At 40.1% G+C, this 19405-nt stretch overlaps 2 protein-coding genes and 1 long non-coding RNA gene across 3 annotated transcripts; 1 reads left to right on the top strand and 2 right to left on the bottom strand.

The window, feature by feature from the left end:
• Window positions 1-1342: 1342 nt before the first annotated feature.
• On the bottom strand, window positions 1343-2635 carry LOC124208255 (regulator of G-protein signaling 8-like). Its single transcript, XM_046606018.1, has 4 exons — window positions 2165-2635; window positions 1920-2065; window positions 1656-1819; window positions 1343-1572 (listed from the first exon to the last, which is right to left on the bottom strand). The coding sequence occupies exons 1-4, from the start codon at window positions 2317-2319 to the stop codon at window positions 1390-1392; spliced, it is 648 nt and encodes a 215-aa protein (XP_046461974.1). The 5' UTR covers window positions 2320-2635; the 3' UTR covers window positions 1343-1389.
• A 2600-nt stretch (window positions 2636-5235) lies between these two features.
• Window positions 5236-19124, top strand: LOC124208254. The gene is made up of 3 exons (XR_006880379.1): window positions 5236-5323; window positions 5532-5746; window positions 19022-19124. It is a non-coding gene; the product is annotated as an uncharacterized LOC124208254 (long non-coding RNA).
• On the bottom strand, window positions 8393-9623 carry LOC124208252 (regulator of G-protein signaling 8-like). The gene is made up of 4 exons (XM_046606016.1): window positions 9452-9623; window positions 9251-9381; window positions 8982-9145; window positions 8393-8824 (listed from the first exon to the last, which is right to left on the bottom strand). Exons 2-4 carry the CDS (start codon window positions 9369-9371, stop codon window positions 8615-8617), a joined length of 495 nt encoding a protein of 164 aa, XP_046461972.1. The 5' UTR covers window positions 9372-9381; window positions 9452-9623; the 3' UTR covers window positions 8393-8614.
• Window positions 19125-19405: the final 281 nt, after the last annotated feature.

Genomic DNA, 19405 nt, shown 5'->3' with positions numbered 1-19405 from the left:
TTTAAAATTGTAGCCGATTGAAGCAATAGAAATAGAAATAAAAAAAAGTGGATAAGATAATTCTTCGCTTTTAAATTAGGATGTAAAATAACAAAAAACCGGAAGCCGGAAATGAAAAAAAAAACAGTTGCCTTCTTTTGCCGTTGAGTTTTATATTCTCTTGGAACGTCTGTTACTTACCTATAACAGCGTTTTGGCAGGAGGAAACATCAGTGAAGCAATTTCATTTGCCTTATTGGCCATCCCACGCACATAATTCCGCATAATTCAGTTACCGTGTGCGCTCTTTCACAGTCAATTCACGTTTCCTGACTTTTTGCTGGTATGAAATTTTCTTACATCTTTAATGTAATCAAAAACAAAAGTGAAATGAGATGTATTAGATTAAAAAGCGAAGCCGAATTTCAGTGTTCGCTTCATCGACTCTGGTCGAAATCACGTCGTCTTGGCGCGGGGAATTACAAATGATTTGCAAAGCGCGACTGATGATGAGAAAGCCTGCAGTCTTCTAGAGTCTAGACATAGGCCAATTTCTTTTAAAATTCCGAAGCCGTTCTGGGTGGCGACAACTCTTGTTCTCCTAATTTTGTTTTTATGCTATAGCCCTGGTATATACATCTATTTTAGGGGGCGACTGTTTGGAATTTATTCGGGTAAAATAAGCAAACAACCAATCAACGATTCAACCTCGACCCAGTTTTGCCACAATACGTGATTAATTGAAGCAACGACTCTTCAACACATCGCGTGCAACAGTCAACACAGCGTGTAAACACTAAACAGTCTAAGAGAACCCCCTTATACTGGGAATTGAAGATCGATATCTCACAGGGTTCCGGTTCCCTCATCTCAGTCTGTTGTTCTCCTCCACTGCATAAAAGGGCATCTATATGTACGCAAACAAACTGTTCCAAACGGATGTGTTTGTTTTCCTTATTACTCTTTTATTTTTTATTCGGCACAAGGAAAATTGCTTCTGTGTACAGCATTCATTTAGTACATTACTACATTTTAACGTAATACTATAGCTACATTTGATTTATGTGTATCAACTGGAATATAGCGGAACAATAGAGTCGTTCTCTTTAGTCTTCATGAGATCAGCATGCAGTTTTTTATTTTTCGAAAATGTTGTAGATAACAACATCACAGTTGACATACAAAACCAGAGAAAAAGGAAATAAATATTTACGAAATTGAACAAACAAATTGATAATATTGCGGTGGGTCATATTGGAATGTGAAATGCAGGCGACAACAGAAGAGAGAAGCAAAAGATGCATAATAATTGCAAAGGTTTATAATTGGATATAAGTTGAAATGACAGAGAGAAATAATGTAGTGACAAGAGAATGAGATCTATATTTCTGGATGCACGGACTCGAAACGCTAATAATATCGCTCGGGGTGGGCGAGTTCAAGAAACAATTCCGACTGGAGGAAACGCAGGTAAGAATCGCGTTCCATCATGTGCTGAGTTCGCCTTTGAGCGCGATCAAAAGCGAATTGGTCGGCAATGTCCGACTGGATGTTGGCCAGCGTCAGGATTCTCGTTTCAGCATCTAGGTTAACCTATTCAACACAACAGTCAACAAATAAGAAATCAATTAAAATCAATCAAATTAAGTTAATAATACGATTATTAAACAACGCACTTGTTTCGTGGCTTTGACGGCAACGAAATCATTGTAGATTTGCTGGGCTATAGCTGCCATCTTTTGCGGTTTGGAGTTTTTGTACTCTTCGACGGCCAGCCAAAAATCCAGATTCTCGTTGCTGAATTCGCGCAGTAAAAACGCCCGGTAGAGAGAGGATCCATCTTTATAGAGAAGCGGATAAAATTATAGATATGATTAATGACATCGCTCATTATGTGGGATCATGAATTTTTAAATCGCAGGTCAAAAGTGAAGGATTACATTTGGATGCCATGAGTTTGGTGAATGACTCGGCCCATTTCTGTGCCTCTTCCGGCTGGGGTCGGGCTGATGACGGCGATAAGCTTCTCCGGATATTGGATTTGAGATTTCGAAGTCTCATATCAGAACTGCTGCAACTAGAGGACCTATTATAAACAGAATGTAAAATAATTAACACCATTCTCATTTTTTCGAAGCTCTCATCTATTAATAAAATTAATTAAATGTTAAACGGGAAAACTTACCGCTTGTTGGTGAGATGTGTAACTATTCGGTCTTTAACGTTGTGAACGAGATTCCTTTTGGTGGTTGGAATTACAATTACAATCGAATTGAGGGAATGGGCTAGAACCAACTTGACTTTATTGCTGCTGCTGTCGTGTTCTGGTGAGTTTGTCATTTTTCGACTCGAACAGAATGATAAACTAAAAATATAACGATTCGGGATCACAAATGAGTTCACTTGAAGACTGTTGAACCTTTGATAGATTGCGAAATGTTTTAGAGCGTGATATAAGACGACGAGATGTGGCACTGGGGGATGTTGAAAGTCTGAAGAGTGAGACTAATCCTACCCATTTATATATACCTGCAGACGAGGAAGAAACTAGACATGTGGGAATGTTGCAGACGTTGGAACAATAAACAGGGAGTTTTCTTTTGTGGCTGCGCGCGCATCTTATCGAATTGGAAATCCCACTTTTGTTTGGGGAAACTTCGTTTGCGTATATACGTCTTGGAGTGATGTTGGTTGCGCTTGTTGTGGCAGCAAACACACGCCAACCGCAAAGTGAAACCGAACGTTTGAAAACAAAAAGTATGTCAGAGCGACCGCGTCAGCCGGAATACGGGTTTGGCAGCGAGAAGGCCAAAATGGAATTCAAATTTCCCATTCTTGTTATATGTTTCTCTCGAACAACGAATTTCATTGAATGCAATAGCCAGTTGACCCAGTCTCTGTAGACGACCGGGCAGACTGCAGCCCTATCCATTCATCAAATGGGACGATGTGTGAATGTGTGGCCCAGTGAACAGCGTATGGTATAATTTGTTGGCGCGCCCAAAAAAGCTACAAGGTTATATGGGATATCACTCTCTATATCGTCCTTGTATTCGTCTGCCCTGCTCAATCAAGTAGAGGCAATACCAGTATCATCTCTTTTACTAGAGCCAGCAGCGCTAGCTATTATTCACGATTGCTTTTTCGGGGGAGTAGTAGATGCTATATACTAATAGAAACTGTTTAACTTAACTAACCAGCAACAGTGTAAGTTCTTTTGGTCTGACGAGGGAGTCGACTGTTACACTATATAGACACAGATGATATAAGATGAAATATTGTTGAATTTTGGGATGTAAGAAGCGGTAAAAAAAAAAAAAAACAGACGGAGTTCTCCGCAGCAGGAGTCAATAAACAACAAGTCAAGATATACGATATCTTGTATGGCCGTGAAGAGATCCACGAGAATAGCAACTTTCACGGTCACGGTCGTTTCCTTGCCGATCTCGAGAGAGATATAAAGCAAAAACCAATAAACCCTTTGGATAAACCGTTTTGAAGAAGAACTTCAAGTCGGTAGAAATAAAGTTATATAAGGCAGCACTGTATAGATATGATGGTAAAATCTCAAGTGTATACCTACTCACCGCTATGTAACCTGTAGAAACGCTAGTGGGAATTCTATAGCTGGATGATGGAGGAAGTACTTGACTGACTCTTGACGCAACCTAACGACGGTTGGAAAATATTATGGTTGGTGATTAATATCAGAAATCACCCGAAATCGCAGAGTTCAACAAAAACAAAATAATGTGTACAAAGTGAACCAGTAGAACATCGTGAGATCGTCGCAATATAAAACAGTATCCAGGCCAAAGTCGCCAGGCGACCGTCGTCAGCGAACATCCGTCAAAGATCAAAATAGGGCCAGCACACCGGCCTGAAAACAGGAAGTTGTAGGCGTGCCGTGTGTAATGCCCGTGGTAATTCACGAAAGAAGATGACGTCTTTTCTTATTATTCTTAAAAAATATTGCATATTTGTCAACGTTATTAGCAAACTTATTTTATATATAGAGGCATTTTTAAGTGTATAATACGGTCTAAGGTTTTGGGTACATTCAAATTTTTTAAAAGTCCGTTTCATCCAATTTTAATTATATTAAGCTTCGCCACTTCACGAATCGCCATTTACGAAGTACAATTGAAGGATGGTTTAAAGGTTTTTTTTCGTACGGGCATTATTCTTCATTCACTTTGATCCAATGCCTCATTAAGTGTGTCAATATTGAGTCTTAATGCGCACTCTACATCGCTTCGTCATCAAGTGTCACTGGGGTCGATTTAGGAAAGGTCGCTGAATACATGCCCCAGCAACGTCACTACATTATGAGAGTCATTTAATCTGCACCAACGTGCGGAATTGGATGTTACATGAGTCAAAAGACGCACAAGGGAAAGCTTGGACTTACTTGACATTTCTTGCGTCACGTTCCGAATTCTCATCAAATCAAACCACGGTCACGGCCGTTTGCTTCTTTCGCGTCAGCGCATTAAACCTAAAGGCAATTCGCAAGTGGATGAAAAGTGTCCGTCTTCCAAGTTCGTGTTGTTGACGTATACACAGTAAATAAGTTTTCGGCTGTAAAGAAAGCTATAGAAAAAAAGAAAATATCGACCAGAGCAAGCGCTAGCTGTGTATGATAGTTAGTTGCATATGGTACTTATGGTATAATAGACCGATTTTCTGTTTGCCTTCGTTGTGTAATCGTCAAATGTTGTCCATTAGTTTCTATTTACTAAATAAACTTCCCAAGAAATAAAGAGACGACAAGCTGAACTTATTACCCCCCTGGCTTTCCGGGGGGGGGGGGTCTTACCGGGGAATTATAATTAAAACTTATTCCCTCATCGTTATTGAGCGGTTTGGATATTGAGGGGTGAGTTTGATTTTTTATTATTTCTAATTTTTATCGATTATGAATTATGATTATCGTAAGCATGCTGATTAGTAGAAAATTGGACAAGTGTCGTCTGCTATCTGGTTTCGTTTAGTTGAAAATTTCGAAAAAGTCAGAGACAAAGTTCAAGATTTATTTGCTTTTGATAACCGTCATACTCCATGCTGTTTAGCGGGTAAATAAAACTAAGAATACAAATAGAATAATTGTGGAAGCTAATGAAGAGTTAAACCAAAATCCGTTCCAAATTTGTGAAATGTTGGTTTCCTGTGGAATCCTGACTAGCATTTATCATGTAATTGCCCTGTCGATGCATGGCAGTTTATTGTTTGTACTATTTAACTTTTTTCTTTTGTGCAGATTTGAGGCCAGAGCCATCCATCATAACAACAAGATGCAAGATTTTCTTTTGCTGGTATGTTCTGATTCGGTATCACTTGTTGGGTAATGATTTCCGTTACTTTAATTAACCTGTGACCTGCTAGATATTGTATAATGATGCATGACTGCACAAATGCATTGAATTGCATGGTGACCTTAAATTATCCTGTTTATTAACAATTAAGGTTTACCCAAGGCTCACATTTTCAACCTTTCTGACGTGTTGTTTCTTTCAATATTTTTTTGTAACCCATTTTCCATTTTTATTTAGATAAGAAGCATCCCATTACACTGGAAAAACTACCGATGTCAATCGAGTTACGGATCTCTCCTTTCCCCCTTCTTTAAATGTCCTCGTGTACGCCCATGTGAATGTGGGTGTATTCATGAGGACACCCTTTACCCCATCCCGTCTGGTGCAATTTAACTTTTCAGCGGATGGATGGAGCAACTGTAGATGTCTGGCTGTATTTCCCAGGCATAAAGGTAGGACAAAACTGATCTCTATTCTTTCTTTTTGACAATTTTGGGTAGCGTTGATCACAAATCGTAGCGTAGTCACAGAGTACGTTTATTCCTGAGCTAGACGGTTGACTGCAACTGTTTTCTCTCTCCGTTTTCGTTTTTTCTCACTAAGGGTTCACTAAAAATCTCATTTGTCGAACGACTGCAGATCAGGCTTGTTTTTGTTTTACCTCACAACTTTTTCTGTGGATAAACCATCGCATTCGGAAATACCTGAACTTTAAACACTTGAAGCAAAGTGAAAGGCAATTTTTTTTTTACCAAGAGGGACCTGCCACGACACTGGCACCTCCTCGTTGTTAAAAAGAACAAAATGTTTTACTTATTTCGTGCCTGTCAGTCTCGCGGAAGTCAAACTGTGTCGCTATTAACAAATAGGCCAGCGAAGTTCATTGCCCTGTATCAGCGGCGAATTGTTCTATTGGATGGGGGGGGGGGGAATCTCACGAGACTCACGTTCGAATGCTTGAGCAAAAGTGTAGGAAATCGAAGCAACGGCATCGATGCCGGCGTCACGCTCCGATTGTACTTTGAATGACTCCACATTTTCTCACTTTTCTGGCGCGTCGGCTATTTTTACAGTCTAAGACGAGTTGTGTGCCGTTGGGGTCGTTACACAAACCGAATGACGCGCAGCAGCAGCCCCAAACAAACTTTTTCTTCCAAAGTATAACCATAACTATTTGAAATGCGAATCAGAAGGGGCGTTATTGTTCGCTGCGAACCAATCCAGCAACAACTATTCGATTTTCTCTCTCTCTCTACACTTTCCTGACGGCCAAAATCTTTCTAGAGATAGGACCTTCGTCTAAAGTTTGAGGGGTTTTACAGAGCTCACATAGCAATCTGTTTATCCCGATCAAAATACGAACGTTCTCTGTGGCCGGTTATACAGTCCAGATCAACCTTCGTGAACCCGCACAAAAGTATACGTTGTATAACTATAGCAACGTCGTCTAGTCATGAAATAAAGAGAAATAGGATCCTCATCATTTGTACACTCGATTTTCATTCCCTGTTGTGATGGTCCAACACTTAATGTGTGTACGGACATGGGTGACCTAGAAACGGCTGATTTTATATGGCAGGGAATGAAATAAATTCGACTCGATGGCTTTCCAATAGAAAGGGCTAACAAACCTTGCCGACGAATGACGTCAAACTCCAAGAGGACTCGCTCCGTGTGTACAACTATTTGACACTACTCGCTAATCAGCGTTCTCTTTTTTCCCTTAAGATACACAAATTTTTTCTTCACTAAGTGCCGTTTCCTTCCTTTCTATTTCTTTGTTTTTTCTAATGGCATCACGTAACTCTCAACCGTTCTCCGCGTTTCTATTCTTGGCGAATGAACAAAGCACATTACTAACATAGAGTATCAACATTACGTAACTATAACGCTTGCTACTCCAGAGTTCATTGCTGCGTGTGTTTGGGCTTTTTAAATATTACATGGGTGCAGTTGCATTATCCATTTGCGAAAGAAAAGGTGTCCACATTTAATGGATGAGCGTTTACAGCTAAGGTAAAACGATAAGCGAAGATATGGCCGATCGAAACAACTTTTATAGTTTGCGGATTTTTATTTGCATTTGTGTAGAGGACCGAGGACGAAATTCCGGATGTTGATGACGTGTAAGCTACGCCAATGTGGAGATGAGGCAATAGAACAGACAGCGAAAATTTCATTTCCTCATCCCAACGGAAAGAGCAATACGTAAATTTCTAATTTGGTTATAGATTTTACACCTTGTTGCATCTGACTAGGTATACACCTACACAGAAGCGCTACCGCCGTATACATCCTGTCCTGTCATACGGTAAAATGGCTTCTCGTGATAGTTTTCTGAACCCCCAAACCACTTTTATTTAATCAGCCAGGATTTTTCATTTTTTTTTTGCCATGTCTGCCGCAGACTTTGAAGGGAATCGATGACAGGTGCAATGACAATGTAAAAAGAAAATATTTACGTCACACATTTGCGTCATCAAAACCGACACCGCACCAAATTTAGACTCCCGTTATGAAAAACTTTCAAAGTGAAATGGAATAACCGCGAAGTGCGCGAAGTTCCATTTTCATGAATTGTGCATAACAATTTTTTTTTGCCGCCAGTAAATTTTTAATAAGGGTTTCCCATAGTAATCATTGATACATTTTTGTATTCAATTTCTTTTGATATATTTTCAAATGAAATACCTTAAGGAAAGAAAACACAAAAAGTATACATGGAGATCTCGTGGGCCGGAACCCGCCGACCAAATAGTTGTTTTTTTTTTCTCCGTAATATCAAAGATGCGCATGTAGAGTTATATAGGCTACAGTATAGAAAAATAAATACGTGATTTTATCGGACTAGATAACGTGAAAGAAAGTGGAATGGGTAAAGGAAAAATAGACGACAGAATAGTACAAACTCGGTGGATGGTTCGATAAATAATGAGAAAAGAGATGAATTTTGTCATCTCTTCTCTTCATAAATATAAAGACAAATATGTTGGCAAGATAGTGTTGATGTCGGGCGAGGGAGAAACTAAACTGGATCTTAGTATATGCACGTCGAACGTTTTCAATTTGAAATTGCCGCTGTTTTTTTTTTAATAAAAAAGGTAATGCCGATTTTAGAACATGAATGGAATAAATATCACAGTAGGCCTGCGCGAGAAGCTATAAGATCAATTTAAAAAAAAAAATAGTAATAAAAGGACGACGACGTGAAAGTGTCGTCTCGAGTGATTTTGTTCCAGCCTGTATAGCCGGTAAAGTGTAGCCTTATAAAATGTTGCGATTGTATAATAAGGACAATTGTTTTGTGCTCTTGGTGATGTTTAGTTGTCCGAAACGTAACCGGTTGAGGTTGGACAGCCGTCCGTCTGGACGAGTTCGAGAAAAAGTCTTGACTGGAGAAAACGCGGGTAGGAATCGCGTTCCATCATGTGCTGGATCCGCCTTTGGGCGCGGTCGAATGCGTGCTGATCCGGAGTGTTGGACTGGACGTTGTTCAGCGTGATGAGTCTGGTTTCTGTGTCCAGATTGATCTGTTGAATAGGTAATAGATGACGAGAGCGAACGTAAGTTATTGGGGCTAAATGACTTTCCAAGTTGAAAACTGGTTTTTTTGTAGAGCGGTTATTACAACAGCATGCGTAGTTATATATAACCAAATCGAGTTTTGATTGTATGCAAACAACGTACCTCCTTGGATGCTTGTACGGCTACAAAATCATTGTAGATCTGCTGGGCTTTGGCTGCCATTTTTTGCGGTTTCGAGTTCTTGTACTCTTCGACGGCCAGCCAAAATTCCAAATTCTCGTTGCTGAATTCGCGCAGTAAAAACGCCCGGTAGAGTGACGATCCATCTGGAAAGGTCCGAGGACAAAATAATTTACGATTAGATTTCTATTTTTGATTGCGTGTTTTTGAATCGACAGTGTTGCGTCAATTTCATCAGGTTTATAACTTACATTTAGATGCCATAAGGACAGCGAAAGATTCCGTCCATTTTTGAGCTTCTTCCGGTTGCGGTCGAGTTGACAATGAGGCCTCTGTACTTCTCCGGCGTAGAAATCCAAGGTGGAGACGCATTTTTTAAAATCTGCAACGACAATAATAAACTTGAAATAATGTCGGCGGGAAAATATCATCGCAATTAAATGAAAACTAACCGTTTGGGATCGGCTAACGGGACAGAACAAATTCGGTTGGCTATATCAGGAACTGATTGAATAGCGTTTAGCACAATGACAAGTTAATACGAGGATATTAAAAAAGGAGAACAGCGAGTGTTGTTGTGCTGCCGCGACTCAAACAGGTAGAAGACTGTCTAAGCGCTGAAGGCATCCGAGCCCTTTTATATAGGGCCTCTAGAGTGGGAGGAGATGGGCGGGGAAAAAGGAATACTGTAACATTGGGGGGGAATATAAAACACGCCATCGGGACAAGTTCAGGTTTTTCGGTACTCTTGCGCGCGCACAACTTTCGGAAATCCCATTTTCTGCTGGTTATATACATATTAGTGCGTATTCTATACAGTGTGTGTGTGTTCAACGCCGATGCTTTGCCACGCACGCAGATGATAAATATGCCATCGGGACTCATTCATAGATATAGGTTCGACTGAGACAAGACGAGTTCAATTGAATCTATTTAATAAGCTGTTGAACCGCAAACGTCAACGAGTACTTCGGTCCAGCATCAGCAGGAAACGCTGTGCTGTGGAGTGTTGTAGTTCTCCTTTCATGTTCCCATGGCTTTTGATTGGCCAAAGAACCAATTTGATTCACTGTCAGATCCAGCGCATTGAGGCAGGCAGGACCTTTATCGTTGTGACATCATTTGAAATACCACGAGAAAGGAAAAGTTCACTTGACGATGCGTGAGCTATGGATTATAGGCCGCCCATTGGATGCATAGTTTAGGTGGTTAGGAATAGTTTTTAAAAATGTTTTGACATAACAGCGTAAAGTCAACAATGATTATATCAAAGCGAATCAAGAAACAATTCCCTAGATAGGGTTAAAAATAGAGTCAAGAGACGCTACAAGTGGGGATGTACGCTGAAATCTTCCTAAATTTTTCTTCTGACTACTCGAGCGAAATTGATTTAGCGACAAACATATTATAGCGAGTTTGTATTCAATAATCAACGAACAGTCAGGCAATTTGAGATTTTTTTATCATTATCAATACCAAGACAGACAACGAGTTATTTGACGTCAATAGTGTAACTTGCAGGTTATCATTAAGTATACAGGTATTAAATGAGTTTATCATCAAATAAAATTATCGTGATCGAGAACGGTATAGAGCAGAAGGTCGGAAACAAGTCGCTAGGCAACGATGACCTGCTTCCGCCATCTCAAACAAGGGCGAGGGCGTTTGTAGGCTAAAGTAGCCTTAACTGGCCAAGGGAAACATTGAGACATAATTGAAAACCCATAGCAATACTACCTTTCTGGTGACAACACGTGAAACAGGAGCTCGTGTTTGGCATTTGACGCTTTGTTCCTTTTTTTGGGGTCTGCACAATCATCATCTCCTATTCTCCTCCGCCAACCGGCGGAATAAAAAGAGACATACTTTTGTACAAGTTGAATCAAATCTCCTCCCGTGGAGAGCTTTCAATTTTGACCAACGGAAATGATTTAATTCATACACATGCTGTTGGGAGTTATCCTCCCACCGGAAATGTGTTGCCGCTCGTTAAAGTTCGTTTGTTCGTTTTATTTATTTCTTCATCCCGTTTCTAAACGAGCGCGGACAATGGCAGCTGGATTGAAGTCTTAGACACTGAGACTGGAATCAGACTTTGAGAACACGAGTAGGAGTCAAGAGGCTGTGTACCAATTACACTTGATATCGCATATGTTATAACTTGCAGCACTCTTTCTGTGGGGGGTACTTCAACGTTTAAGATTTGAATCTAGATTAAACTGGTTGCCCCTTTTATTCTAGAATCGACATTTTTGCAGTTTCACGGGCTTGATTGACAAAATCAAACCAAATTAATTAGACAAGGATTACACTAGAATTAATTCCCCCCTTAAAAAAGACGTATGACGGCGACTTTCCTTATACTTTTTTTTCCACTGAAAACAAAAAGAATTTGGTGAATTTACTGAACAGCCACAAGGACAACGAACCAGACGAATGGACAACTAGGGCGAATTTAACATTACATTCGGCCATAGAATACAAGAGTGCGAGAACGTTTACTTTCTCACTGTTTGTTGGAAGACAAAAAAAAAACAGAAAATGTGTGTTCTAATTTCGTCCGCATTTCCCTGTCCTTGATGTCACGAACAGGATGAAGAAACTCTCTCTCTACTCTCTGAAAGACTCTATTGGCCGGCGGGTATATTCGAACCCAGATCCGCTCGAACGACGGGAGGGCGGATGATGGGCAACAGGCCGTATAAATACGTATACCAATCGCCCAGCCTGATTGCTCCTTTATGAACATCAATTATGTTCTCTCTATATATATACGGCGGAGTAGCAGAGGGGTAGCAGAGTAGCAGAGTGACAGAGTAGCAGGACGATCAAACGACTTTGGTGAACTTTGCGCTACGTTCGGTTTCGTACCCAATGGCAACGGCCGAGTGGCTCTCACGAATCATTATTGATACCATACGGACAATTTCAAAATGGTAGCATGCAGTAGACGTCTAGATTGGTGCACGGAGACCTTCATACTCTATAGACCCATTCACGGTCTATTAATGAGTGGCCCCTAAACTCTGTCATTTGAGTTATCCTTCGCCCTCCGAACGGTAAATTCCATTCGGCCAAGGTAAAAAAAAAGGCTGGAAATAATTGAAATAATCACGGACACTTCTTTCAACCTTAGAGAGCTCAGCAGGAGCACCTGCGTTCAAGGGGCTTTCCCTTCTCAGCTGTTTGTCTTCATTACGAACCGGATCCTGATGACCGCAAAAGGGCGTTGATTGTTTTCTTTTTGTATTTATAATTTTTCAAAAATACCTGTTTCAAACAATGAGAAGACGCTTTGGAGTTTTGTACTGCTGTCGCCGCATAGCACCTGACGGATTTTTTTTTTTTCTTTTGACTATGAATGTTCAGTCCGCGTGACAAGTTCTTTTGATTATTAGCACACGTTGACCCCGCGGCAAATGCGTCAGGCGTCAATAACAGATGATTCGCCTTCACGCACTAAAAAACTTTTGTAACAAGTCCTATACAGTTGAAAATCTTTTACTAATCGACACCGTTTTCGATTTTCGCCAATCGACAAGGTGTGACTTGCAAAAGACACTTCAAAGTATCGGTAAAATATTTCCCCACAGCCACAACAAATAAAATGTTTACAAAAAATAAAAATAAAGTACAACGGGATTATATCGAGCTGCTGTGCTATGTAGTGCGTCATTGGCAAGATTACAAGAAAACCACCCGGTTAGACTTTTTTTTCTAAGAGTGAATATTATATATTATACGATCAGCGTAATATACGATCGCTCGTATTATTGTCTGCCGTAAAACGTTTTTCATGACGCGCTTGAAACAACAAGCCAAAGACAATTCATCATCGTCATTTTCGGTATATGGTTCAAGTTATCACCAGAGCGATTTAACTACCGCCCGGACAATTCGCCCAATTTTCTATAGCTACTGTGGAACTGTTATGGTCAAGTCACTGACAGTTTTTTTTTTTTTTTTTCAATATATATTTGGGATTTTCCCTCCCATTTAATCGTTTCTCCCAAATAAGTCATAAAAATTCAGACTCATCTATACGATTGACGTCATACTAGGGTATTATTTGATATCCCAGCCTGAGATGTTGTTGTTTTTTTATTTATTTTTTGTACGCTGCACATAACAGCAGACGACTATTTTAGATTATAGACGATAGAATTCGGTTCGTTGACGTAATCGGGAAACGAAGGAATCTGACTTGCGAGTCTCGAGTCCAAGGGACCGTTTGCTAATACATTTCCGGCTCCCGGATCTTATCTGGCCTTGTTGGCAAATACTCTCTAGTCACTATGTATCAGCCATTCTATTACAATCTGGCGTTTGAAGAGAGGCATAGTTACCGAATCGTAGGCTGTATGCGCACGTCACTTGGACCCGTTCATCTAAGAATATATGTCTGTATTAAACCGCGAAATTCGTTTGTCTCTATATGAAGAATCGCACGTGAACCACCGGAAATAGAACGTGTGACTGCCGAATCACGTGTTATAGTTGTAGTCCCCAATGTTTTGCTATAGACGTCGTCTCAAGTTGATACTTTGCCGATTTCTCATTTCGAATGGAATTGCGCCTACGGCTGCTTTCGCCGGTCCCCTACTATACTGTTTTGGTTGAAGAGGGCGGGAAATTTGATATTAGTAATCGTTTTTCTTTTCTCTTTCGTAATAATTACCGCCGCTTTCTCTTTCGCAATGTAATTATTACCGCAATGTCGTTTCAATGTCGCGAATGGCGGATATGCACCGGGAGAGATGCAGAGGAAAGTATATTTCTCATTGCGCATTTTTTAAAATCTTGTTTTGTTTTCCTCTCCTGGGTGCGGTTCGTTGGCATTTGGAACCTTGAAATGAAAACCCACAATAACGGAAATGTGCCTTTAGCCTTTTCTCCGGTTCCGTTCGTCGCTTTAATAGCGCAGCATCGGTGCTCATTTTTCATTATCAGCGTCTCTCGCTCGTTCCATCAACAGTTGTCTTTCATCGGAAAAATGTCGTCCCTTGTGAATGTCACATAACTTTTTTAATGTAACGATAGTCTTTCGAAAGAAATAAGAAGTCTATAAGAATCCTCGTCCCAACTGGAAATGAAAAAAGAAATTTGCGAATATGCACTTCCATTAATTCGTCCATCTTTATTATTTTTGGCACCCGAATGTCTCTCATCGCAATGTTGTTGCCGACCCAAGGACTCGCTCACTTCCGCCTTTTCGCAAAAAAAATTCGATAACATAACCCGATGATTAACGATGGCAGTGGGGATTGTTATGTATGTATACGACACGCTCGAGAAGATCGATAGGTACATAAAACAAAGTCTAAAAAATGCAGATGTGCACTGCTGCGGTCCCGTTGTCGTCAAACGCGAAAGTGCCAATTCAATTTGCAGATGAAGAACCCGGAAGAAAATAAAAAAAAACGATTCAATCTTCCATATCAATTTCATCATTTTTTAGTAGGATGAAGAAGGTCAACGCCCACCGGCGTGTCAAATGAAATGCGAACCAATAATCGAATTTTGTTTTTTCAAGAGCAGCAACCTATAGGATAATATGTAAAAATCACGTTTCTCCTCGATCTGTATAATTTAAAAACGTAAGTTTCCTAGTTCACCTTGACGCTCAGCCGCCCATTTAAATATTATCGCACATGGGAATTCTTTCTCCGCCCCCACGTTCTGCGTTGAATGTCACACCAAAGATGAATTGATAAAACTATTAAACATTTCTGCATTATTGGTTTTCTCCAAAAATCTAATAATCGCATAACGCGGCTTTTCGGTATTCGTTCGGATAGCGCAAGTGACACATGTAAAAACGACAGAAGAGCGACCCTCTCCCACACTGCGCCATATTCTAATAATAAAAGACGTTGCCCTCGCGACGATTCCCAGGTTATATGCTGTAATTTACCTGCACTTGTTCAGTTGCCATGGACCCACAGTGCCAATAATCTTCGGAAACGTGTTCTCGGTTCTCGTGTACACGCCACTACTGATGTTACTACAGCTTCGCGTGATCACCAAAAACCTGAAACGGGCGGAAAACGCAAAGACACATTCAGTCATCGCAGGCAGCGTGAAAATGTGTAGAATTCTAAATCGTCAACCAACCCTAAAATTCGTTATTTTTTTAAAGTTTGCAAATATATGGAATTCTGCGTAGGCGTGTCGTTCTCGGATGATAACCAAACTTCTTGTGAATTGTGACAGTCAATCCGAAAATTAAATAGTCAGGGCGAAACAGCCAGATCTCCTCGATGATTAACCGGAATATTACGTGTACCAATACTGCTAGCGTGACAAGTTCATTTGAAATTTCACAGCAACTTAAGGAATTTCCCTCCTTTTTACGCCATGGGTTGACTTAATTTGGTTGTAGTGTATTGCATAATTTATTGCATCCTGGGTGTTTTACGTCGCTGGTAGATATGACAATTTTCAACTCTAAATATATATCAAAGCTTTATTATTAATTTTTTAAAATAAATTAAACGACAAGAAAAACCAAAGATGTTAATATTTCAGGATAAGGAATATGATAAAACAAAAAAAACGATGTTAAAATAATTGAATTAATTTTGCACGGTGCTGTACGGCGTGACGGCGATCAGGTTATTAGGTCTCAAAGAATTTTCTTCGTGTGACGCGCGAACAGCTTCCCTTAAGTCCTTAAGAAAAGTCTGATGAATAATTCAAAATGCTTTAAGTCATTTGACGTCTTTTCACGGCAAGTCTGATTATTGCGTTTCCAGTTCTGTTGAGCATAGTTCGTCATCAAGAAATCAAATAAGAAAAACGCTGGATAACACATGTACGCTTCGGTCAATAAAATATTGTCTCGTGAAATTGACGACGCAAACGGAAGAAAGAAAGTCGAATTCGAGACCAGGCTCGCCGGGAATTCTACGAAACTTTGCTATTAGAGAGAGATGCCCAACTTTTCAGTTTCGACGAAAAATGTCCCCAACGACTCCCAATTTCTCCTCCTATAACCCAACGAAATTCACAAAACGAAGCCTTGTGCACACACGCAGCAACGCGGTTCCTACTTCCTATGATGCACCTGCATCATTTAGGTACTCATCTGTATTCGTTTGCGTTTAAAGACGATCAATCCGTCTCCATTTGAGAAAGAAAAAATGTCAATTATATCTTGGGGGGCTCCATTAGGGCTGATGGCGTGTCGGCAATGGAATAAATACTGGCTCGTATGATTCAATTCGATTATTTATGACACTATTTGAAAAGGGAAAGTCATTTATCCAAGTGCAACTCAGCCGCTGCCTTATTGTCGATTATTGCCAGTTGGAATAAAAAGGCAAATAAGGCTTTATATTGATCTCTGGCGAAAACAGATGGGGCAAGGAAATAAACATTGAATTGAATTCCGGAGCCGGAATGACTTTCACTGGATCCCAGGATGCGGAAGGCCAAAAGATAACGGAATGAATCCCCCTGTGCAATAGAAAAGCTATCAACACGCGAGAAATATCATTGAGTATTCTTTCGGCTTTTTTCCTAGTACCGTCAAGATGGAAAGATCACCATAAAAGTTATCAGCCATTTATTTCTCGCGCTTTTTTTTTTTATTTTTCCCATTTTTCATATCAGTAAATGTTGCCCGACCCTTAAGCTTTTAACCTTTTCATTTCCATATTTGAAGGTGTGGATAGCTAAAAACCAACCGAATGGGAATGGCATCGACGCCCACCTTGAAAAAGGAATTGTTTTCTCAGACGTCTCGTTTCGATCCAGCAATTGTTGATGGTTCTCGTTGACGCTCAGCGTAAAACTAAACAAGGGAATGCCACACGATCAGCTGTTGTCTGTCTCCGTGAAAGATAACAGGAAAAATCGCAGTTCGTCGAACTAGAATAAAAGAACGGACGGAAGTATTAATTATTCTTTTGACTTTTTTTTCAGAAGAGACGGGAGCGATTCATTCTTGGGGTATCACTGTGGATTCGTACCTTAGCGGAATAATTTTGGAACCCCCCCAGTGACTTTTTCAGTCTATACCAATATAGTGTTGTATAGGTAGCTATTTTTGGTACGCTATTTTCAATAGCGCAAGAGCAATCATTTTGTGGGTGGGCGTATCTATTCTTTCTTTCATCGAGCTGGTCAAAATTGATCCCAAGCGTTTTGTCGCTGAATGTCTACTAGCTCTGGATGGGTAAGTTGGAAAGAAGTTAGGCGACTGGAAGAAACGTATTATTAGATCAGCGAAAGCTGCTGGATGGCAGAAATTATGGCGACAGAGAATTTTATAGATTTCAGTTTACGTTTCACAAATGTAAAGTCGGAACAAAGGACCTGGTTACACGTGGATCACGTCTTGATTTGACCCAGATAAAATTCTCATTTGTGCGCTTGATTAACAATTTTTTTTGAAGGGGATTAGTGTTACAACGAACTATTGATGGCGCACCCGACTCGAGTACGATAGAGCCTTTTTCTTTTTACATATTATTTAACGCTCTGCTGCTGGTGAGTTGACGGGAGAACCGCTCGGCTGGAAAGAGCGCAGAGTCTAGACATGAATAATGAAACTTTGTTCATTTTTGTTCTTTGCAAGCGCACCCGATTCAAAAATCCCACTTTGATTGTGGATGTGTGTAGTGTACACATTTGAACTTTTTATGACTATACCCGTGAACCGGCTGAACCCCTTTCGTTTCCAATTCTCCGGAAAAGACACTCTCATTTTTCAAATGGTGGCGCCAGACACTTGTTAAACAAAATACACTACGACAGACACGCTGAAATTGACAAACGGCGATAATTGAGAGAAGCTGACGCTCGATTTTTGACATCCACGTGAACGTTCGTGTTTCCCAGCCGTCCTTGTTTGAATGCACGAGTTTTGTTGGCCCAACGTCTACACTCTTTTGTTACAATTTAATTTTGTTTGCTCCAGAGTTTTTTGTAGAATCTTAGAAGTAGTAACTTCTTTTCAACTGAATTTGCCAATTGTCAACGAGGACCAAAATCAGTGGAAAGCTCCGCTAAGACTTCAGCACTGACTGCTGCCATATGTTTAATTGATTCCCATAAAACCTCTATCGTCTGTCGTACTGTCCAGGACACGCGTGACCTTTACCTTTTCAACTCTTCGTCAATATACCACGACCGAGTCAACAACATTTGTGATAAGCAGGTCCAATCGTTCTGTCAGATCAAGATTTAATAATACTCTTGGGTTTGACGGATGGCGAAATACCTTACGAGTCAGCCGTCAGGAGGGAAAATGGGAAAGAATGTCATCTGTCACTGTGCTAGAGAGTCGAAGTTGGACGGATGGCGATTAATTTCGTCTTGATCAAACGTCAAAAATTCTGGGTTGCAAGATCCCGACGTAATAATACGAGATTTTTGTTTTCTAGATCGTTTCCTGTGAACTATTCCGGATTCACTGGATTTAAGTCTTTGTTATTCCCTCTTGGCTTTCAAGAGGGTCCTGGAGGGTCTTATTGTGGCGTTTTCGGTTTTAAAAAAGTAATTATCTGCGAGTTTAGTGCAAATGTTTACTTTTATCTTGACTGTGGTGGGAGGGGCGCAGTGTAACTTGATGAGACGAATTGTTACATACTAAAATAATTTCGATTTGGTCAGCGGATGTAGGCGCGGGTGAGAAACCGTTTTTATGGTGTTTGAGTGGTTTGAAATTTTGATTTAGGGGGATCGATTTTTAATTTCTATCGATATCTTAATTTCTTGGCTAATTAGAAGTGTCGTCTGCTATATTTCGAAATAAAATCACAAAAATGTGCTCGTCGTGTTATCTCTGGTCAGGAATAGCTTAATACACATCCCATGCTGTTTAGTAGGTAAATAAAGGTTTAGAATGCAAACAGAATAATTTTGGAGCTTAATGGAAGAGTTCAAACACTTGCAAATTTGTGAAATGTTAGTTTCTGACTAGCATTTATCATGTAAGCCCTAGCCTGGCCCCAGCTGTTGATGCATGTTCTGCCATAGCAGTTTGTTTGCACTATCTAACCTTTTCCTTTGTGCAGATTGGAGTCCTGAACCAGCCATCATAACAACAAGATATGCAAGTTTTGCTTTTTGCTGGTATTGCCACTTGCCATCAGCAACAATCTCAGCATCATCGCTTGGGTAAGGATTTTTGTTACTTTTAATCCTGCAACCTGCTAGATATTTTATGATGCATGATTTGCATAGTGTATTACATGTAAACCTTAAATTCTCCTGTTTGTTAACAATTAGGGTTTACTCACTGTCCCATTTTCAATTTTTCCTTACTTGTTGTTTCTGTCAACATTTTCGTAACCCATTTTTTAAATTTAGATAAACAGCATCCCGTTTCATCAGAGAAAACAAACGATATCGAGCCGAGTTAAGGATCCCTTCTTTCCTTATTCTTTAAATATCTCTGT

This window comes from Daphnia pulex, chromosome 11 (genome assembly GCF_021134715.1).
Source record: "Daphnia pulex isolate KAP4 chromosome 11, ASM2113471v1".
NCBI classification, from domain to species: Eukaryota; Metazoa; Arthropoda; class Branchiopoda; order Diplostraca; family Daphniidae; genus Daphnia; species Daphnia pulex.
Note: the sequence above shows the minus strand (reverse complement) of the source record. Positions and strands in the feature narration are given on the sequence as shown.